The 22,534-nt window shown below is 35.2% G+C and overlaps 2 protein-coding genes across 2 annotated transcripts; both read right to left on the bottom strand.

Annotated features, from left to right (window-relative positions):
* Positions 1-2,789: 2,789 nt before the first annotated feature.
* Positions 2,790-7,500, bottom strand: LOC126617177 (uncharacterized). Its single transcript, XM_050285216.1, has 2 exons — positions 7,344-7,500; positions 2,790-3,318 (listed from the first exon to the last, which is right to left on the bottom strand). The coding sequence occupies exons 1-2, from the start codon at positions 7,498-7,500 to the stop codon at positions 2,891-2,893; spliced, it is 585 nt and encodes a 194-aa protein (XP_050141173.1). The 3' UTR covers positions 2,790-2,890.
* Positions 7,501-13,318: 5,818 nt separating this feature from the next.
* LOC126615569 (50S ribosomal protein L13, chloroplastic-like) lies at positions 13,319-21,741 on the bottom strand (the record flags this gene model as incomplete). The annotated part of the gene is made up of 4 exons (XM_050283419.1): positions 13,319-13,658; positions 13,934-14,104; positions 20,756-20,941; positions 21,436-21,741. Coding segments are annotated over 4 exons (780 nt in total), but the record flags the coding sequence as incomplete, so codon positions are not given.
* Positions 21,742-22,534: the final 793 nt, after the last annotated feature.

The raw sequence follows: 22,534 nt of genomic DNA, 5'->3' as shown, positions 1-22,534 counted from the left end.
TGTATACTTGTATTTATCATGAATATTTACACTAATTAGTAGCTGAGTAGGCATTTACTCTATAAATTGGATAAAGTTGAAAGATATATAATTAGATCATCAAGACGAAAAAAGCATATAGTATGTGAAAAATATGTATGTGTATTATTTAGCAAATTCTTTAAAATAGTGAATACTTGTTTATTTTATTTTATTTTATTTCTTTAACAATTTGTTTAGAATGTAAGCTTTATGTGTATAATTAAAAAATGGTGGGAACATAATGTGTATTAAACGTCACTACATCCATAACAAGTACATTGGAGTTAAAAAAAGGTACAATTTAACGCATTATCATACCGAAAGTATATCTATTTAAAAAAATACACTAATGTAGTTTACTTTTGACTTGTATAATTTCCCTTTTCCAGTTTTAGCATCCATTCCCATATATAACCCTTCCCAGTCATTAAATTGTTGTATCATTGAGTGGAAAGTAGGTTTTTTTTCATGAATCAAAAATTGAAAAACAAAGAGTTCTATCATATTATTTTTAATTTGGGAGTTCTCAGAATTTAAAAATTGTATTTTTTTATGGATTTATATATAACTATATCAAATATATAAAAATTTGGGGCTTTTAGATCCAGGTCCAAAAACATAAAATGTTTTTAGGAGTGAGTCCAATTATCTAATTATATGTTTTTATTTCTTTTATACTCATTTTATATTTTCTAAAAATATTAAAAATCAATTAAAATCTTCTAATATTATGCATTTTCCAACTCCAAAAAATATAATTAATATCTTATAACAAAAAAATATATATATATATATACTAACATAAATTTATCTGCAAAACATTCTACCCTAACTCAAGTAACAAATATATGAATGTATATTATACCTATACGTGAGATATGAAACCTAATTAAAAGGTAGAAAAAAATAACATACCTACAAGTAAGACACATTAATCTGTGACAGGTTGATTATTAAAAAAAAATCAATCATATAGGTAGATAAATATAATTAACCTGTGATATAGGTTGATTATAAAAATTAAAAATAAAATCTATAAATAGGGTTTAAAGCAGAAGGAAGAATGAGAAATAACAAAAAGATAAATAAAAAGAAATAAACAAAGAGATAATTGGGAAGAAATTTGATTTTAACAATAAGTCTTATCATTGAACAGATAACCATTGATAATTAAATAATTAAATATAACAAATTGGACTTATTTTAACAAATTGGACTATTCCTACTATTGGCTAAAAAAATTGAACTTATATCACTAATTTGTCATTCTTCTGTTTATTTTAGACACATGAGTTACATGTGAAATCCCACATTACAAATTAATTAATTTTAAGAAAAGAATAATATTTATTTAAACATTAACAAATTCTATGACCAGAAAAGAATCGCATGAACAACCCAATTTTATATAATAATTCGTGGGGTAGACGAGTACGTAGATCAATGTTATGTTTAAAAAGGGGTGTGATATCCAAACAGTATTATAGTGTTTGGTAAACTTTTATGTAAAATAGATGTGGAAAAAAACCGGTTTTTCAAAGCTAGGTTTTGCAGCTTCTTGTTTTTGGCTTTTTTTTTTCACCCAAAACTGTGAAAAAAAGCTGAAACTTAATGTTTACCAAACACAAGTTTTTTTTTATACCAGCTTTTTTCAGAATCACCTTAGTACCAAACCAGGCCTAAGCCTTTTAAGATAAGAGATTCATATTTTATTAAAAACGAATATTTGTTGTTGGATCGGTTTTATATTGAACTTCAACGATCTGAATTGTTTATTTTGTAAATCTCAATTCATAAATCATCTTTGCAAAAATTCAATTCAATCTGAAATTATTTGTATATTTAACTATCACAATGAAATTTCAATGTTTTCGTATTAAAAAATGGTCGTTAATTTTTTTGAACTCAATTATATGTCTCAAATATTTCTAATTTGGCTAGTATTTTGTAAAGATAATCTATGATGTGCAATTTAAAAAATAAACAATTCAAATCGTTAAATTTCGATATAGTGTAAATCCCATGAATAATCCTTATTTTTATGAAAATTGAGAACGCCTTCTCTTAAATCCTTTTGTGGAAGAGTGAACAGATTGGGACTCGGGAGGATCTTGAAGCTTGATTTGATTGGGGGAGGCAAGTTACAGAAGGACGTTGATATCACTAGTAGAAAAAACACTTTGCGCGACGTACATAAATGCATCGCGCAAAGCCAAAAGTCGTTGCCTAAGGGTTTGCGCGACGAAGGGTTCGTCGCGCGCTGACCGTCGCGCCAAGGCAGTGACGGTAGGGCTTGCGCGACGAACAATAACATGCGTCGCGCAAAGTACTTTGCGCGACTCACGTATGCGTCGTGCAAAGTACTTAGCGCGGCGTGCGTGCGCGTCGTGCAAAGTACTTAGCGCGACGTATGGCTTGCGCGACGAACAATAACATACGTCGCGCAAAATACTTTGCGCAACTCACGTATGCGTCGTGCAAAGTATTTTGCGCGACGTATACGTGAGTCGTGCAAAGTATTTTGCGCGACGTATACGTGCGTCGTGCAAAGTACTTAGCGCGACGTATACGTGCGTCGTGCAAAGTGCTTAGCGCGATGTATACGTGCGTCGTGCAAAGTGCTTTGCACGACGCGCACGCACGTCGCGCTAAGTACTTTGCACGACGCATACCATAGGATGCACGTCGCGCAAAACCCTTTTTTTGGTTTGAGTTATTTTTTTTAAATTCTTGATCAATATTATAATTAAATTCTAAAGAATAATTAATTAACCAAACAAAAGTATTTAATTATAAAATATATAAAAATGTGCATACAAGATGTCCAAACAAAAAAAAAACTACAAGTGAACTGGTTTAATACATCAAGCTACTGGGTATCGGCAGGGCGAGATGGGTCTGAGGTCGAAGGTGGAGCAAGATGAGGTACTGGTAGCGAGATTTGGAGGCCAGCCATCTGTATGGCTTGTACAAGTTCTTGCACCCTCCCGACACAGGTCCTCACCTCCTCGTCCTGGGCCTTCATCCGCTCATCCTGGGCCCTCAGCTGCACCTTCATCTGCTCACCCTCGGCCCTCAGCTGCGTCACTTCCTCCTTCAATGCATTGACCTCTATTGTTTTCGATCTGGAAGAAGAGGCACCCGTCTCACGAACTCGCGCTTTCCCCATACCTCGAACAACCTTGCCACGACGACGATCGAAGTTCTGATCCAGGACATCAGTCATGATCTGAAAACCTACATCCTCAAGTAGTGTGATGTCCTCGATCGGAGTCTCCGAGGGAAGCTGCGATGTTGCTTCAACGATCCAACCGTCAAACTTGTTTGTATATGCTTCGAGATCGCATACGCCAAAAATCGTAAAAAACAAACATTCAGAGATCAAGTAACGGGACAAAACTTTTCGACGGTTATAAACGAAAAATCACGATTTAACGGTTATTTTAACTCCAATTTTGATGATTTTTTACAGCTACACTCCTTGATCCTATATGAATACAATGAACTAATTCGATCGTCAATTTAAAACATTTACACAAGTGGATACCACAAATCTTATGTTATAGTTAATGAAAATATAAATAAACTCTAAGTGTTAGTGAATCTATTGTTTTGATGGGATACACATTGTACAAAACTAGTTTCAACGATCCAACCGTCAAACTTGTTTGTATATGCTTTGAGATCGCATACGCCAAAAAATCACAAAAAAAAAACATTCAAAGATCAAGTAACGGGACAAAACTTTTCGACGGTTATAAACGAAAAATCACGATTTAACGGTTATTTTAACTCCGATTTTGATGATTTTTTACAGCTACACTCCTTGATCCTATATGAATACAATGAACTAATTCGATCGTCAATTTAAAACATTTACACAAGTGGATACCACAAATCTTATGTTATAGTTAATGAAAATATAAATAAACTCTAAGTGTTAGTGAATCTATTGTTTTGATGGGATACACATTGTACAAAACTAGTTTCAACGATCCAACCGTCAAACTTGTTTGTATATGCTTCGAGATCGCATACGCCAAAAATCACAAAAAAAAAACATTCAAAGATCAAGTTACGGAACAAAACTTTTCGACGGTTATAAACGAAAAATCACGATTTAACGGTTATTTTAACTCCGATTTTGATGATTTTTTTACAGCTACACTCCTTGATCCTATATGAATACAATGAACTAATTCGATCGTCAATTTAAAATATTTACATAAGTGGATACAACAAAAGAAAAAGACAATGTAAGAACCCCAAAAGAAAAGCAAAAGGCCCAAAAAAAAAAAACGCTTTGCGCGACGTAGGCCTGCGTCGCGCAAAGATGTTTTGCGCGACGCAAGGGTACCTACGTCGCGCAAAGCCTTTGTTTTTCTTTTTTTTTTTGTTTTTTTTAAAATATGTATTTCCCTTTTGCTTATGAACTAATTCGATCAACGAATTAAAACATTTACAAAAGTGAATACCACAAAATTTTATATTATACTTAATGAAAGTATAAATAAACTCTAAGTGTTAGTGAATCTATTGTTTTGATGGGAAACGCATTGTACGAAATTAGTTTCAACGATCCAACCGTCAAACTTGTTTGTACATGTTTCAAGATCGCATATGCTAAAAATTGCAAAAAAAAAATATTCAGATATCAAGTAATGGGACAAACCTTTTCGACGGCGATAAATGAAAAATCACGATTTAACGGTTATTTTAACTCCGATTTTGATGATTTTTTACAGCTACATTCCTTAACCCTATATGAATACAATGAATTAATTCGATCGTCAATTTAAAACATTTACACAAGTGGATACAACAAAAGAAAAAGGCAATGCAAGAACCCCAAAAGATAGGCCCAAAAAAAAAAAAAAAATATTGGCGCGACGTAGGTACCCCTACGTCGCGCAAAACAGCTTCACGTGACGTATGTGCACCAGCGTCGCGCAAAATTAGGAAAAAAGTGGTAAATTATCTTGATTTGGCGCCAAAACTTTGTGCGACGAAGCCTGGCGTCGCGCAAAACGGCCTTGTGCGACGCAGGGGTACCTACGTTGCGCAAAATATCTTTGCGCGACGAAGCCTGGCGTCGCTCAAAGTGTCGTTGCGCAAAGTATGTTTGCGCGACGGTTTCTTTGTAGCGTCGCGCAAAGTATGTTTGCGCGACGAAATTTGCTATGTCGTGCAAGTTTCCGTCGCGCAAACATATTTTTGTACTAGTGTATGCTCATCTTCAATACGTGACTTTGGTAGAATTGTAAGGAAAATGTTCCTCGTTGGATTCTTTTCATGGGGATCCTAGGGATCATACGATCGTGATCGTTTATCGTATATCATGTGGTCAGTTTTTGTTAGGTACTATTTATATTTAATTTAAATTTTAAAATTTAAAATGATTTCTAACCACACGATGTACGATAAATGGTCACAATCACATGATATCTAGAATTCCCAGAAAAAAGATCCGTCCGAATCGTAGAGGACCTTCTCAACCGTAAGCCTATAACTACTAGAAATGTGAGGAGGATTCCTTTAAAGTGAGATTTTTTATAATTTTTTTGTCGCGTCACAATTTAGCTTAAATTTTTGTATTAATACTATAAAATATTATATAAAAATATGAGATAATGAGTTTGTGTTGAAGTAGGAGGCCAGATAAGCAAAGACATTGACCGCGTGTTTGCTTTGTAGATGGCACTCATTACTTAGGGCTGGTTATGGGTAACATTGATCCACCAAAATCTAGGGTTCTTCCATGGAAGAATTTCTCCTTCTCATTACAAGTAACTTTCTTATCTAATATAACCAATGTATGATAATAATCAAAACAAAATTGTTATTAGCACTCTAAGAAATTTATTTTACATTCGCAAGACTCTTCGTAATGCAATTTATCTATTATATTCCTATTAAAGAGGAGTTGCCCAATGATTGGAGCTAATTCCAAACCCTTATTCCACATGACTCATCATGAGTTTGATTTCCAACTGAAATGCCTATGTGAGTCTTTCGACTTTCAGGAGAGTGAACTGTCGTGACTTCATCACCAGCTTGTCCTGTAAAAAAAAAGTGTACTTCGAAACTTTTTAAAGTGTCAATAGAAACTATATTAATTAAAATTCAACTTTTAGGCCACTCAGTACTACGGTCTGGGGAGCATTTTTGCTCACCACCATAAGCTATGGTGTATGCTCACCATGCACCTAATCAATTGACACGTGTCATCTCACTTAACTCTAGTTAACTTTCACATTAAATGTTAGTTTTTCAATTTAAAAAAAAAAAAACAAGATTAAGTGAATTGACATGTGTCAATTGATTAGGTGTATGGTGAGCATACACCATAATTTATGGTGGTGAGCAAAAATGTTCCCCTACGATCTGGTAGTATTCTTCTTCGTTTAGAAGTACGAGATTTTAAGTTCGAATTTCGTATATGGCGAATTTGATACTAAATTAGGTTGCTCATTGTGTGACTTAACTGAACTCCCCCTCCTCCTAGTATAAAAATATCGATGTACTAAAAAAAAAAAGTCAACTATTTAGTATTAAACTTTTTTTATTAGATGTCGTGGTCATTTGTTGTCAATCGTGAATATATAAAAATAAATAAAATTTAACATAGAGTACATAAACTACTAATAGTCGTCCAAATACATGTGAAAACCGTTGTCATTAAAAATTTTGAATCATTTATTGTGGAGAACTGTTATGAGGTTTATTCCAGTGACATCAATCAAATTAGTAGTCTCTTAATTTTGATTGTAGTTGACTATGGTCCGTTTTTTAAATTATGTGTATATCACACGTTAATTGATGATAAAACATTATAAGAATACAACTTATTTACCGCATCAATTTTACAACGAACATTAATTGTCCATTATAAAAAATGACCATTAACCACAGATTTAGTCAGCATGTTATGAATATTTTGCAATGGACAAGTATGGCCAGTTATAATAAAGCAATTTACTAACATGGTCTTAATAGTTCAAGTGATACGACTAAAAGCAGCATTCTTCTTCTTCATATAATATCTTCACCATGCCATGAATGATCTTATCAACACCGTAGATGCCTAATTACTTCGATTGATGATAAATTAATGCACTAATCTAGTTGACTGGCTAGCACGTGGTAGCTTGTGATGAGGTGTAATCAGGAACAAGATCCTACACGGATCCTTTTTGTGGGGATCCGGATGATCTTGTAATCATGTTCGTTCATTATATATTGTGCGGTTAGAAATCATTTAAAATTTAAAATTTAAAATTGAATATAAATAGTACCTAACAAAAAATGATCGCACGATATACGATGAACGAACATGATTGCAAAATCTCTCGGATCTCCACAAAGAGGATCTGGCGAGAATCCTTTTCTCTGTAGCCAGTCATTAGCAGCAGCAGCATTGTGTGTGTAGGTACGTGAACCATTACTACTATCAACGTACTTGGCTTGTATAATTTCCATTTCCAGTTTTGGCATCTCATTTTCATGTATAACTCTTAAACCTAAACCTAGCTAGTTGTAAAACTGTGTTAGTAACATCATTTGACTAATCACTTGGAGACGAAAGCGAGCTGATGAACTGGTCACTCACCAACTGGCTATCGACAAAGAAGAATTTTTAATATATCCAAAATACAAAGCATTTAACGACTACGTGCCATCAAGGGTTGAGCCAAAAATTTTATGGTAGCCTTTGTGAGTAGCTTCTCATTGAGTGTCATAATATAAATAAATAAATATTACCCTTTTTGTTTTGGTCAAATAGATGGATATTACCTTAAAACATATTATATCAACATTATATTTAATATCATAACGTTTAGTGTACCATCATGTTGTTGTATAAACATAGAAGTTTATCATCGACAAAAGAGTTGTAATTTATGGGACAACAGTGGATGACTTTTTCCATTGCACAGTTTTAGCTCATATCTGAGCCCCTCGTTTTGCGTAGATTTCCCACTTGACATGCCACTCCTTGCACAAGAATGCAATCTCTAATTATTTTCATGAGAATTAAATTAATTCTTTAAGGTTTTGATGTGTCTTTTTTCTCAAATTGAGGAATGAGTGTTGTCAATTCCAATCATCTCCAGACTCCAGTCTTCCAAAATATAAAATTGTGGCAAGAAGGTAAAAATGCAAAATATCAAAATGGGTCTTTCATATTCAAAGAGTGGTACTATGACTCCCTATTTGACTCTATTTATTTTCCCAACCCCCTTATAGTTGTATACTTGTATTTATCATGAATATTTACACTAATTAGTAGCTGAGTAGGCATAACCTTATTCTATAATTTGGATAAAGTTGAAAAGTATATAATTAGATCAAGACGGAAAAAGCATATAGTATGTGGAAAATACGTATGTGTATTATTCAGCAAATTCTTTAAAATAGTGAACACTTGTTTATTTTATTTTATTTCTTTAACAATTTGTTTAGAAATGTAAGCTTTATGTGTATAATTAAAAAAATGGTGGGAACATAATGTGTATTCAACGCCACTACATCCATAACAAGTACGTTGGAGTTAAAAAAAGGTACAATTTAACAAATTATTCATACAGAAAGTATATATCTATTTAAAAAAAATACACTAATCCAGTTTACTTTTGACTTGTATCATTTCCCTTTTCCAGTTTTAGCATCCATTCCCATATATAACCCTTCCCAGCCATTAAATTGTTGTATCATTAAGTGGAAAGTAGGTTTTTTTTTCATGAATCAAAAATTGAAAAACAAAGAGTTATGTCATATTATTCTTAATTTGGACGTTCTCAGAATTTAAATTTTTTTATTTTTATGGCTTTATATATAACTCTATCAAATATATAAAAATTAATTAATTTGTCATTCTTCTGTTTATTTTAGACACATCACACATGAGTTAACATTTGAAATCCAATATTCCAAATTAATTAATTTTAAGAAAAGGATAATATTTTTTTAAACATGAACAAATCCTCTTACTAGAAAAGAATCGCATGAACAAATTGTGGCAGGGGAGAGGGGCCCCTCTGAATATATAAAGCGACTCCAGGCTTCCTCCCAATGGTTTTCCCAAGGAATATTGTGTTTGGCTGCATGGAAAAAGTCGGTCGTGGCAGCCTTTCATGGATGCGACGGTCCATGTCCAATCGCACCTCAAACAAATTTGACCTTTTAATATCCTGCTCGGACAATATTTGACATTTTTTGTTCCGGTTCTACCAAACAAGAAGCATGAAGTCAAAGTGACGCCAGACTGCAATGTATATCTAGGAGATTAAGCATTTTAAGGGAAGATATTTGTATTTAATTAAAAAAGAATATTTGTTGTGGGATCTGTTTTATATCAAAATTCAACGATCTGAATTGTCTAATTTATAAGTATCGATTTATAAGTTATTTTTTGCAAAAATTCAATTCAATTTGAAATCATTTGCATATTTAACTATCACAATGAAATTTCAATGTATTCATATAAAAAAATGTTCGTTAATTTTTTTTAACTCAATTGGATGTCTCAAATATTTCCAATTTGGTTAGTATTTTGAAAGAATGATCTATAAGGTGTAACTTAAAAAATAAACAGTTCAAATCGTTAAAATTCGATATGGTGTAAGTCCCACAATTAATCCCTATTTTTATGAAAATTGAGAATGCCTTCTCTTAAATCCTCCTCTAGTAGATATTGTGGAAGAGTGAAAAGATTGGGACTCGGAGGGTCTTGAAGCTTGATTCGATTTGGGGGAGGCAAGTTACAGAAGGACGTTGACATGCTCATCTTCAAAACGTGGCATTGGCGGAATCGTAGAGGACTTTCTCAACGGTAAGCCTATAACTATTATAAATGTGATGAGGATTTTTTTTTAAACTGCGATTTTTTATAAATTTTTTATCGCGTCACAATTTAACGTTAATTTTTGTATTAATATTATAAAATATTGTGTAAAAAATATGAAATAATGAGTTTGTGTTGAAGTAGGTGGCCAGGTAAGCAAAGACATTGACCGCATGTTTGCTTTTTAAGGCACTGGTTACTTGGGGCTGGTTATGGGTAACATTGATCCACCAAAATCTAGGGTTCTTCCAGGGAAGAATTTCTCAAGTAACTTTCTTATCTAATATAACCAATTTATGATAACAACCAAAACAAAATTGTTATTAGCACTCTAAAAAATTTATTTTACAGTCGCAAGACTCTTCGTAATGCAATTTATCTATTATATTCCTATTAAAGAGGAGTTGCCCAATGATTGGAGTGAATTCCAAACCCTTGTTCCACATGACTCATCTTGAGTTTGATTTCTGATTGAAATGCCTATGTGAGTCTCTCGACTTTTGGGAGAGCGAACTGTCGTGGCTTCATCACCAACTTGTCCCGTAAAAAAAATGTACTTAGAAACTTTTTAAAGTGTCAATAATAACTGTATTAATTAAAATTAAACTTTTTAGGCCACTCAGTATTATGGTTTGATAATATTCCTCTTCGCTTAGAAGTGAGAGGTCTTAAGTTCGAATTTTGTGGATGGTGAATTCGATACCAAACTAGGTTGCCCATTGTATGACTTAGCCAAACTCTCCCTCCTCCTAATGTAAAAAATATCGAAGTACTAAAAAAAAAATTCAACTTTTTAGTATTAGCTTTAACTTTTTTTATTAGATGTCGTCGTCATTGGTTGTCAACCGTGAATATATAAAAAAAATTAAATTTAACATAGAGTACATAAACTAATAATCGTCCAAATACACGTGAAAGTCATTAAAAATTTTGAATCATTTGTTGTGGATAACTGTTATGAGGTTTATTCCAGTGACATCAATCAAATTAGTAGTCTCTTAATTTTGATTGTAGTGGCAGTGAAAGGCAAGAACCAAGGGGCAAGAAGTTGTGTAGGGCAAAAGGTGCCTTTGCTTGGGTCGACCTATCCAGGAGGTTTGCCACCAGCTCTGAGTGTGCTGAAGAATGTGTTAAGCACAATAAAAAGCCAGTGACATTGCTGGATATAACAAACCTCTCACTCCTGCGTAAAGATGGACATCCTTCAATTTACGGGTTGGGAGGCCGCACCGGAATGGACTGTAGTCATTGCCTCATTGGTGTCTTTGTGGAGTCCCAGATACTCGGAATGAGATTCCCTACAATTTTATTCTTTGAGACATTAATTATTGAATACCATAAAAAAGATGGTGTCATATGATATTGAAATAAGGGCATGTAGATAATGTTGGAAATATAGGCAATGTGGACACTACTTCTCCTATAACAAAATAATAACTATTAGTAAATGATAATTTATGTTGACATGGTAAATCACAAACAATACAATACTTGTCTTTTGTAGGCAACACGCTCTTCGTTAATGCTTGATCAGAACAAGATTTTAGGTTAAGGCGGGGAAACTCACATTCCTTAAGAGTAGATTTCGCTAATCTGAGACAATGTCTTGGTATAGCAGGTTATGACGCCCTACTCTCTAGGATACACTGTGATCCTTGTAAGCATACACTTGCAATACTTGGATCAGTTGAACAACTCAATTTTTACGTTGGTATGAAGGAGGTGAAGAATATAATAAAGCTTTCACGAATGATGAATCAAAAAGATAGAAGAAGAAAGAAGAGGAGATGATTGTAATCTTCAACCTTTTTCATAGAGATTAGCAAGTATGTATATATCTAGGACGTGAGAGTATATGTATATATCTAGGACATGAGAGTAAGTATATATCTAGGACGTGAATACTTTTGCTAACCATGAAAAACTATAGTCTATATTCACCATATACCTAATTATCTCAACGTGTCCTACGTAACCTTGGTTTTTTTTTTTTTCAAAATTGAAAAAGTAACAGTAAATGTGAAAGTTATTTAGAATTAGGTGAAATGACATGTGACAGATGATTATGTGTATTGAGCTTACACCATAGTTATAGTGGTGAGCAAAAATGCACCTTGTATAAGACTGTCTCAAGAAGACATCGGAAAAGAAAGACATAAGATAAGCATTTGGCAATTAAAACTTTGGAGCAATAATAATAAGTTGCAAGAGTAATCACCACAATAAGAATGGTTGATTGAGGCCACCAACTATAACGGCTAGAATTGGATCTTGATTGGAATCATCTTTAATATTTAAGAGAGAATTAAGCCATAATAAATATATAGATGTCAAACGGCTAGTAGTATTCTGAAGTACCCAAATAAAATTTCCAACATATAAAACTTTACACGTCTTTATTTCTTTATAGTATGGGACGCCCTGTAACGAAGTATCTGTGCCTTGTTTTGACATAAAAGAAATGAAACGTTAGTTGACATTAAAGTATGAACTATTGAACAAGAAAGCATCAAAGCTGCTACACACGTCAATTTGGAACTTGGTGAGTTATGGACCCATGGACAGTACGCCATTTGTTATTATACAAGTAGAGGGAAATATTTTCAAGTGTCATTCCATTTGTATAATGGCATAGAAAATATGTATCCGTGTTCTAGCACATTGAAAAAAGTTCTTATTCTTCAACGTAATATCACTTCATTGTAAAATTATGAATGAGAACAATTCATTCTCTTATCATCATTTAAATATCACATCTAAAAAAATTTGTTCAATTTGGGCACAATTTAATAATCTATGCGTTTGACAAATCAACTCTTGCAGTAACAAGTAGCACATCCTTATGATGAACCGTCAATTTCTTTGATTGATATAAATGACAAAATGGTATCCAACTCGAACAAAAAGTTTCTATAAATAATTTTTAGATGATAAAGAAAAAATAATTCTGATCATAACATTTGTACAGTTTCGTTGCCTATCCCAATTCCAAATAATACAAAATTTAAATATAAAAACAAAATAACTATGCAAAAAGTTTGTAATTCAAGTGGTTGAGAACATTTACTTTTACAACTCGACATTCTAAATTTGAATCTGCCTCCATTAATATCGCTTGTATTAAAAATAAAAAATAAAAGCCCTGCTTAGCTGTGTGAAACCTTCTAAAAGCAACACCATGGCCTTTGCACAACCTATCATGACCACCCTAACGAAACACTCCACTGCAGGATCGGCACTTCCCTTCGCATGTAATATTGGCTCCTTTTTCTTGTCATGAATTTGGAACAATTACTTAACCATACTTCCACCAAGAAAATCAGAAAATGCATTCTTAATATGTTTTTAACCAAACTAACGACTCTCGAACATATTGTCGATAATTTTTGGCCGCCAGCAATCTGTTGTCCATACTTTTTTGACAATATCGATACTCATCTGTCATGCAGAGAGTTTTTCTGCTGAAAGGTGTGTGACATTGATTGCAAATTTTTGTTCAATTACATACGAGCAAATGAAACCTACGAAAACTTCCGGCCAGATTCCAATACCAGACTGGAAGCAAACAACCATCCAAGACTGATGTAGAAAATGGACATCTACATTCAAATATATAAACACGAAAAAAGCCGGGTTCTAACAACCAAAGTAAGTACTGTAGAGTTCGGCTTCAAATCTACTTTTGTATCTGTATTCTTTTGTCCCTTATCGGCAGCTCCACTGGCATCTGGGCTTCATGGGGATGATCTTGCCCCTTGTATACCTTCAGGTGGTTGAAAAGCGCTCTCCCAAGCTGCACGACAGAGTTTGTTTTAGAAGAAATTATTCAAGACAGATGATGCAGAGCAGTTGGGTAGTGAAAAACAATGCTGAAGCCGAGCACAACAGTCATGCAGAGAGAATCACGTGCATATACTTTTTCGCTGTGAATGAGTTTCGTGGTTTCAAGTTCCATCTATTTAAACTCTATGTTTAGCATTTCAATCATACAATACCAAAATGAAATATCTAGCTTTATTTGTGTATGCGTATGCATATAGGAGAATAACTTTGAGTAAAAGAACTCACCCTCCCTTTTGGAAGCATACCACGAACAGCATGTTCAATAATCCTCTCTGGGATTCTCTTCTGTAACTGGTCAAACGTTTCCACTGTCATACCACCTGGTCGTCCAGAATGCCTCCTGTAGAGTTTTTGGTTCCTTTTCTTGCCAGATACGGCAACCTTTTCAGCATTTACCTATAAATTTTGACACAATCATCCACCATAGCATAGAAGTATTTGCAAGCCAAAATAAGAGAAAAATGAAAAGAAGTAAAAGTTAAAGCAAATTCCAGAACCTTGAAAACCAGAGAGAACGGCAATATAACACTCGGGAAAAAAACACTGATCTGCTAGAAACCCAAAGCTTGAGTAAAGCATTTTCGGGCCTGCCCACAGTAAAGCATACACAACTGAGAATACAAAAAAGATTTAAAGCTAATTTTTCAAAACCAAAAGGTTTTAAGACTCTTTCAGACTACATTCAGGGTAGATGCTTAATATTAACAAACACCAAGGGGATAGTAGACAAAGTATAAGAAAGTAGAAACGTAAAGATAAAACCACTAATCGTGGAAAAGGATTGAAGGTATATTTGGAGAACAGTCAAAGGCCCATGCAGTAACCGGCACTTCAAAAAGACTTCCTTTCCTCTAGCAAACAGAAAGGACATATTGAAAGAAATGGGAAGTGGAGTCCACTCGAAATACAACCTAAATAACCAGAATCTCAATAACATGACAAATAAACACATCAGCCATTTTTACCCAAAGAATAACGACAAGCAGAGAAGAAAACAATGAACAATAAAGGAAAAGGCGGTTCTCACTAGAAAGCTATTTCTTAGCCTAGTTTCATTCTATACAAACCTACACCAAAGCAGTTTTAAAAAACTAATATACTAAATTGTTGAAGTATAAGTCCAAAATCTGATTAGAAATAAGTTGTGATGTTAATATGTGTATGCACTTATGTTAAATACTAAGTGAGAGGGTATATAGATATAAAAGGCCATGAGTGCCATGTGTGATGATCTTAGCTATTAGCTGAATGTGTGGCTGAGATCTATTTCAAATTGTCCTGATCCAGCTCAGTTTTATAAAAAAGCTTTATATCTCTCTTTGCACGTTGTGTGCAATAGTGAGAAAGACAATTAATGAAAACTGTTATTCCTCTGTGACTTTGCAGAGAAAAGAACAACCTCATTCTTCTCTCCCTGTTTTTATTCTAAAACCATTCATCTTCTCTTCTTCCATAGAATTAACTCTATCAAATCTTAACATGGCCTCAGAGCCGGTTTCGATCAATTGAATCTGGGCGTGAAGCTGTGAAATCACTGAGCTAAGTCAAAGCTCGGTGAAAGTCGCCAGAGTTTTCATTTGAGGCGAGAAAGCAACAGACGGACCAAGATGTCTGGATCTGGAAGCTCGGAGGTGAGAACCCCAATCTTCTCCGGTGAGAACTACGAGTTCTGGAGGATTAAGATGGTAACGATATTCAAATCGCTTGGGTTATGGAAGCTGGTTGACAAAGGGATTACAACCCCTGACTCGAAGAAGAAGAAGGAAGTTGAAGGGTCATCGGACGATGCAGTCGATGAAGAAATGGCTGCTGTGTTCACGAAGGATGCGAAGGCTCTAGGAATCATTCAAAATGCAGTCTCGGATCAGATCTTCCCACGAATCGCCAATGCCGAATCAGCTAAGATGGCATGGGATTTGTTGTACGGGGAGTATCACGGTGGTGATCAGGTACGATCTGTGAAATTGCAGAATCTTAGGAGAGAGTTTGAATATGCTAGGATGAGAGATGATGAGTCTTTATCTAGCTATCTTACACGGCTGAATGAGCTAATTAATCAAATGAGAACATTTGGTGAATCTCTGTCGAATGAGAGACTTGTGCAGAAGGTTCTGATTAGTCTTAGTAAACCTTATGATTCTATCTGTTTGGTTATAGAAAACACAAAGTGTCTAGAGACTGTAGAGTTGCAGGAAGTAGTTGCAATCTTGAAGAGTCAAGAACAACGGTTCGATTTACATAATGTTGATACCACTGAGAAAGCATTTGCATCATTCTCAGTGAGTTCAAAAGGGCAAAATAGGAGTGAGACTAAATATGGTCCATCGAAATTTAAGAAGAATTGAAGTTCTAAGGAGAAGAAATGGGACTCAAAGTCTCGGGTTCAACTGAAACCTTTCAATAGTCCTGCATCAAATTCATATCAGTCACAGTCAATGAGTCATGAGGGTACCAAACCACAGTGTAGAGTATGCTCTAAGTTCCATTTTGGTGAGTGTAGATATAAGGGGAAGCCCAAATGCTATAATTGTGATAAGTTTGGTCATTGGGCCAGGGAATGCACAGCAGGTCAGGTTATTCAAAAGGCAAACTGTGCAAATCAAACAGAAGTCACTGGAAATCTGTTTTATGCCAACAGTGCAATTTCTGAAAACAAAATGGATGGAGACTGGTATATTGATAGCGGGTGCAGCAATCATATGACAGGGAATGCAGATCTTCTTGTCAATATAAGAACTAATGTTGCTGGAAAGGTTCAAATGCCCACTGGTGATTTGGTAAATGTTGCTGGAATAGGCTCTTTGGAAATAGATACAAATAAAGGAAAGAAGTATATCAGGGAAGTCATGCACTTGCCCGGATTGAAAGAAAACTTACTAAGTGTGGGGCAAATGGATGAGCATGGATACTACCTATTATTTGGAGGAAACATGTGCAGTGTGTTTGATGGACCTTCATTGGAGACTCTTGTCATCAAAGTAAGGAAGAAGGAAAATAGGTGTTATCCTCTCTCCCTGTTGAAAAATACTCAGTTTGCTTTGAATGCTAGTATTGGTTCACATTCTACCTGGATTTGGCACAAGAGATTAGGACATCTAAATCTCAAGAGCCTTAAACAACTTAGGGAGCATGATATGGTGCATGGTCTTCCACAACTTGAAGATACTAAGGGTGTGTGTGAAGGGTGCCAGTTGGGAAAACAACATCGTGACTGGTTTCCAAAAGAGCAAGCTTGGAGAGCAAATAACCCCCTGGAGCTGATACATACTGATTTGTGTGGTCCTATGCAAACTGAATCTGTTGCTGGAAATAAGTATTTCATGCTTCTCATTGATGATCATACCAGAATGTCATGGGTCTATTTTCTAAGACAAAAATCTGAGGCTCTAACTTGTTTCAAGAAATTTAGAGCTATGGTGGAATTACAAAAGGGTCTCAAAATAAAGTGTTTAAGGAGTGACAGAGGAGGAGAGTTCGTGTCAAATGAATTTAATGAATTCTTAGAGAATGAAGGGATTCAAAGACAACTATCTATGGCCTACACTCCACAGCAAAATGGAGTAGTGGAGAGGAAGAATAGAACGGTTGTGGAAATGGCTAAGGCAATGCTTCATGATAAAAGCATGTCATACTTTCTGTGGGCAGAAGCAGTACACACAGCTGTGTACATTTTGAACAGATCACCTACAAAAGCACTCAATAATTTAACACCATTTGAGGCTTACAGTGGCAGAAAACCAGGGGTTGGTCATTTAAAGGTGTTTGGATCAGTATGCTATGTGCATATACCATCTGAAATGAGGCAGAAGCTAGATGCTAAGAGTGTCAAAGGTGTGTTTGTTGGATATGCTACATGTGAGAAGGGATACAGAGTGTTTGATCCATGCACTAAGAAGTTAATTCTTTCAAGAGATGTAGTTTTTGATGAAACTATAACCTGGAATTGGAAGGAACATTCAGAGAATTCTGTTGCTGTGACCCACATTCAGAATTCACATGAATTGGGTGAGGTTCAAGACAGTGCCTCCAGTTCCTATACCTCCTCTCATACTGAAGAACAAGAAAGCAGCATTCAAGAATCTGTTGAGATCCCTCAGTCTTATGATCATACTCCAGTGAAATGGAGGAGCATAAATGACATTATGACACAGTGCAACATTTGCATTGTGGAACCTGAGAAATATGAAGAAGCTGCACAAGATCAGGCTTGGATAAAGGCAATGGAAGAAGAACTGCAAATGATTGAGAAGAATGGAACTTGGGAGCTTGTTGACAGACCAAGTGATAAGCAGGTGATTGGAGTTAAATGGGTGTTCAAAACCAAGTTGAACTTAGATGGTTCAGTTCAAAAGAACAAGGCAAGACTAGTTGCCAAGAGGTATGTGCAGAAACCAGGAATTGACTACAATGAGACTTTTGCCCCGGTTGCAAGATTGGACACAATCCGAACCTTGATAGCTCTTGCTGCACAGAGAAGCTGGAAATTATATCAACTAGATGTTAAATCTGCTTTTCTGAATGGAGAATTGCAGGAAGAAGTATATGTAGATCAACCTGAGGGGTTTGTAGTTAATGGCAGGGAGGACAAGGTCTACAAATTGCATAAGGCTCTTTATGGGTTAAAACAGGCACCTAGAGCCTGGTATGGAGAAATTGACAGTTATTTTGCTAAGTGTGGGTTTGAGAAAAGCTTAAGTGAAGCAACTCTCTACACTAAGACAAGGGGAGAAAAGGATATACTAATAGTCTCCATATATGTGGATGATATTGTGTATACTGGAAACAATCAAGACATGCTGGATGAGTTCAAAGAAGATATGAAGGAGAAGTATGAGATGTCAGACTTGGGCCTTCTTCACCATTTTCTGGGGATGGGGATAATTCAAACAGAATCTAGCATCTTCATTCATCAAAAGAAGTATGCCTCTTCCCTGTTGGATAAGTTTGGATTGAAAGAATGTAAATCTGTCTCTATACCTCTTGTGGCTACTGAAAAGTTGAGTAAAGAAGATGGCAGTGGTGCAGCAGATGAAGAGAAATACAGAAAGCTTGTAGGCAGTTTACTGTATCTTACTGCTACAAGGCCGGATGTGATGTATGCAGCTAGTTTACTAGCTAGATATATGCATTGTCCTACAAATAAGCACTATGGAACAGCCAAGAGAGTGCTCAGATATGTCAAAGGGACACTGGATTATGGTTTGAAGTATGAGAAAGGCAAGAAGACAGTCTTGGTTGGTTTTTGCGATAGTGACTGGGGAGGATCAACTGAAGACAGCAAAAGCACTTCAGGTTATGCCTTCTCCTTTGGAAGTGGAGTGTTCTCATGGGCTTCTGTGAAGCAAAGTTGTGTTGCTCTTTCCACTGCAGAAGCAGAGTACATTAGTGCTTCTGAAGCCACAGCTCAGGCTATTTGGCTCAGATTTGTCTTGGAGGATTTTGGAGAACTACAAACAGAAGCAACTCCTCTGCAGTGTGATAATACATCTGCAATTTCAATCACTAAGAATCCAGTGTTCCATCAGCGGACAAAACACATCGATAGGAGATATCATTTCATCAAAGATGCTCTGCAGCAAGGAATAATCGATTTGATCTACTGTCCTACCAAAGAGCAAGTAGCAGACATTTTTACCAAAGCCTTACCAAAAGAAAGGTTTAACTATCTCAGAGACAAGCTAGGAGTTATATCAGCTTTGGACTTAAAGGGGAGTGTTGAAGTATAAGTCCAAAATCTGATTAGAAATAAGTTGTGATGTTAATATGTGTATGCACTTATGTTAAATACTAAGTGAGAGGGTATATAGATATAAAAGGCCATGAGTGCCATGTGTGATGATCTTAGCTATTAGCTGAATGTGTGGCTGAGATCTATTTCAAATTGTCCTGATCCAGCTCAGTTTTATAAAAAAGCTTTATATCTCTCTTTGCACGTTGTGTGCAATAGTGAGAAAGACAATTAATGAAAACTGTTATTCCTCTGTGACTTTGCAGAGAAAAGAACAACCTCATTCTTCTCTCCCTGTTTTTATTCTAAAACCATTCATCTTCTCTTCTTCCATAGAATTAACTCTATCAAATCTTAACATAAATGGCATATGTGGTTGAGTCTTTATCAGTTTTATCATCACATTGTATAGTTGAAACTATAAAAGTAGATTCAATCGGCAATTCTATAAGTAGACCAGGAAACACTGATAGTACCTCATTTTGTGGATTTTGAACCCATTTCGCTCCTTAACACTATCAGTATCAGTAACCAAAGCCATTTCTCAGAAGTCGCATATAATAATCTCACTTGGCAGTTGGCATCTAACTAGAGGCTTAAATAAATCCCAGCTACTGGGATTTTAAATATTCTAATCTTCCAGACAGGCATGGAGCACCTTCAAAACAAATTACGAAGCCCAAGTCTTGACAAAATGGTGATGGAACTAAGCAAATTGAAATATACAGAAATAAACTAGCAGATTAAATTGAGACAGAGACTAATCAACCTCAATGTACATGGGCACATGGAAGAAAGCATACATATGCATGCAAATACGATTTTAAACAAGATCTGAAAAGAAATCTCAGCACAAGCAATATTCCCCATTGGGTCAAACATGTTACGTATATCCAAATGGATTGCACAATAAACTAAACACTATTATAATTATGACATAATAACCTAACATTGAAGATGCTTATTTGATTCCGACAATTATACAACTAACCACCCAATGAACATAAACTAAGTAAATTGTGTGAGGACGTACCACATGGTATATCCATGCTCTCAATATTTACCAAGCCAACATGTTAAAAAAAGAAAAGAGACATCATAATGTATGAGAATTATATCCATCATACATTTTCCATGATCTCAAGTAAGAACTAGACAGTAATCTAGAATATCTAATTCCACCCCAACCAAGAACCTTAAGAGCCACTCCTCACTCCTCAGCCACTACCATATAAGTAAAAGGAAGATTGTAATATAGTCTGCATCTAGAGCAATTATAATGAAGAAAATGCTAGTGCATGACTAGAAACTCCACATACCACAATGACAAATGCTCCCATGTCCACACTGGGGGTGTAGGTCACCAAATTTTTCCCGCGGATGTAAATGGCAATTGTGGATGCCATTCGTCCAAGAATCTTGTCTGTGGCATCAACGATAAACCACGGTTTGTCAGTATTCACGTGGTCTGCAGCTTTTGGATACCATGTATTATTCCAAATGTCCTGGAGAAAGAGTGGAAAACCTGAATAAGGACCCAAGTACATTTTGATATTGCCCTCAAAGAAAAGTATATATCGACATCAATAACTTCTAGGAGAGCATATTTAAACAACATGTAATAAAAATGCATGTTGTAATATTATAAACAGGCCGAAAACATATACTCAATAACAGTGTTTGAAGAAATCAGTAGAAGTTTCTGACATTCAAAATCTACCAAGTATCCCTTAGAAAACTATCCATTGGTCTCAATATTTCACATGGAAGACTAAATAAGTTACAGTTTATACTAAACAAGCTTACGAAATTGGAGACTACATAGAAATTAAGCATGAAGCACAAGTCTTGAGCACACCTACCATTAAAATTCAAATCATTTTTCTGCTTTGCTTTCTGGGTCCACATTTCTAACTCAAAATTTTCAGAAACAAAATTGAAAAAGTACCTTCCTTTATGTATGTATGAATGGAGAGAGAAAGTGGGTGTGAGTACATACAGGGCCGTCGACTTCGTAGTCTTCAAACATCCATCGCTGATCCAAAGGGACCCGAACGAAGTCCTCAGTTTTGCTGCTGAAGACCTCGAAGCTCCGCCGTGTGTTTCCTTCACTGTTTAAGCTCAGGTCGGTGGTGGAGGGAAACCAGAGCTTTTGCGGTGGCGCCACCGAGTACCCGACAAATGGGGTTTTAAAGGCATGTTTTGCAGAGGAGGAGAGTGGGGTTTTTGAAGAGCAAGTGGAGGAGGATGAGTGCAAGGAAGAAGAAGATGAAGCTGCGAGCGAGAGTACGGACACATTTGTTTCTCAGTCTCTTGTGTTTCTGTGTTGGGTTTTTGGGGGTTTGGGTTTCCGAGTGTTTGTTGATAAATTAGGATAAGATGGTCGACTTGCAGATGAACATGGATCAAAACGCAACGCATCGGTCGAATTATTTTTTACAAACATTTCAAACAAAACATTTGTTTTCTCGCACAAAAATCATATTTTTGGTGTGATTAGTGTGCAAAAATACATCATAGGATTGGATATTAAATTATCAGATGTTCTGTATTATAGTAAGGCTTGAAAGCCATTATGATTGTGAGGATCTGTATTATTTCATCTCCCTTTTACTGGCTCTCAAAGTTATTTTTACAACAATTTCTACTTTGGTTTTTAACTTTTTATTTGTGTTGAAGATATCTAAAACTTACATGAGAGAAATACAGGCTTTATATCAACATGGGGATATTTATCTAAATTACAAAAGAATAATTCGAACTTGGGTGCAGCAAGAGAGACATACTCCTCTAACCAACATAGCTTAGTTTCAGTTTTTCACTACCTGAAATGCCGAATATTTTTCTCCAGATCAGCAAGATGGGTTGATTCAAATTTAAAGCAATTTGGAATTAAAAAGAGAAATATGTTTAGACCGAAATTTTAATTGATTAAAGTTGAGTATTGTGTTTCTTAAAACTTTCTTTTTTTACTCAATAAATTGGATTTTGGTGTTGGGATGTTGCTCATATGAATGTTAAACTTAAAAGATGTTTTAAGTTTAAATTCTTTCGTCACTTTTGTTAAAAAAAAATAAAAAATCTCTGGTTACTTGTTA

Source organism: Malus sylvestris, chromosome 3 (assembly GCF_916048215.2).
Source record: "Malus sylvestris chromosome 3, drMalSylv7.2, whole genome shotgun sequence".
Classification (NCBI taxonomy): Eukaryota; Viridiplantae; Streptophyta; class Magnoliopsida; order Rosales; family Rosaceae; genus Malus; species Malus sylvestris.
The sequence above is the reverse complement of the archived record's forward strand: the minus strand, read 5'-3'. Positions and strand labels throughout refer to the sequence as shown.

What these genes read in the sequence shown, in the direction of transcription:
- LOC126617177 (XM_050285216.1), bottom strand. Translation starts at nt 7,500, where the DNA reads ATGGAAATTATACAAGCCAAGTACGTTGATAGTAGTAATGGTTCACGT. An exon ending in TGCAATCATGTTCGTTCATC is followed by an intron (nt 3,319 to 7,343) that starts GTATATCGTGCG and finishes GGATCGTTGAAG; the next exon opens with CAACATCGCAGCTTCCCTCG.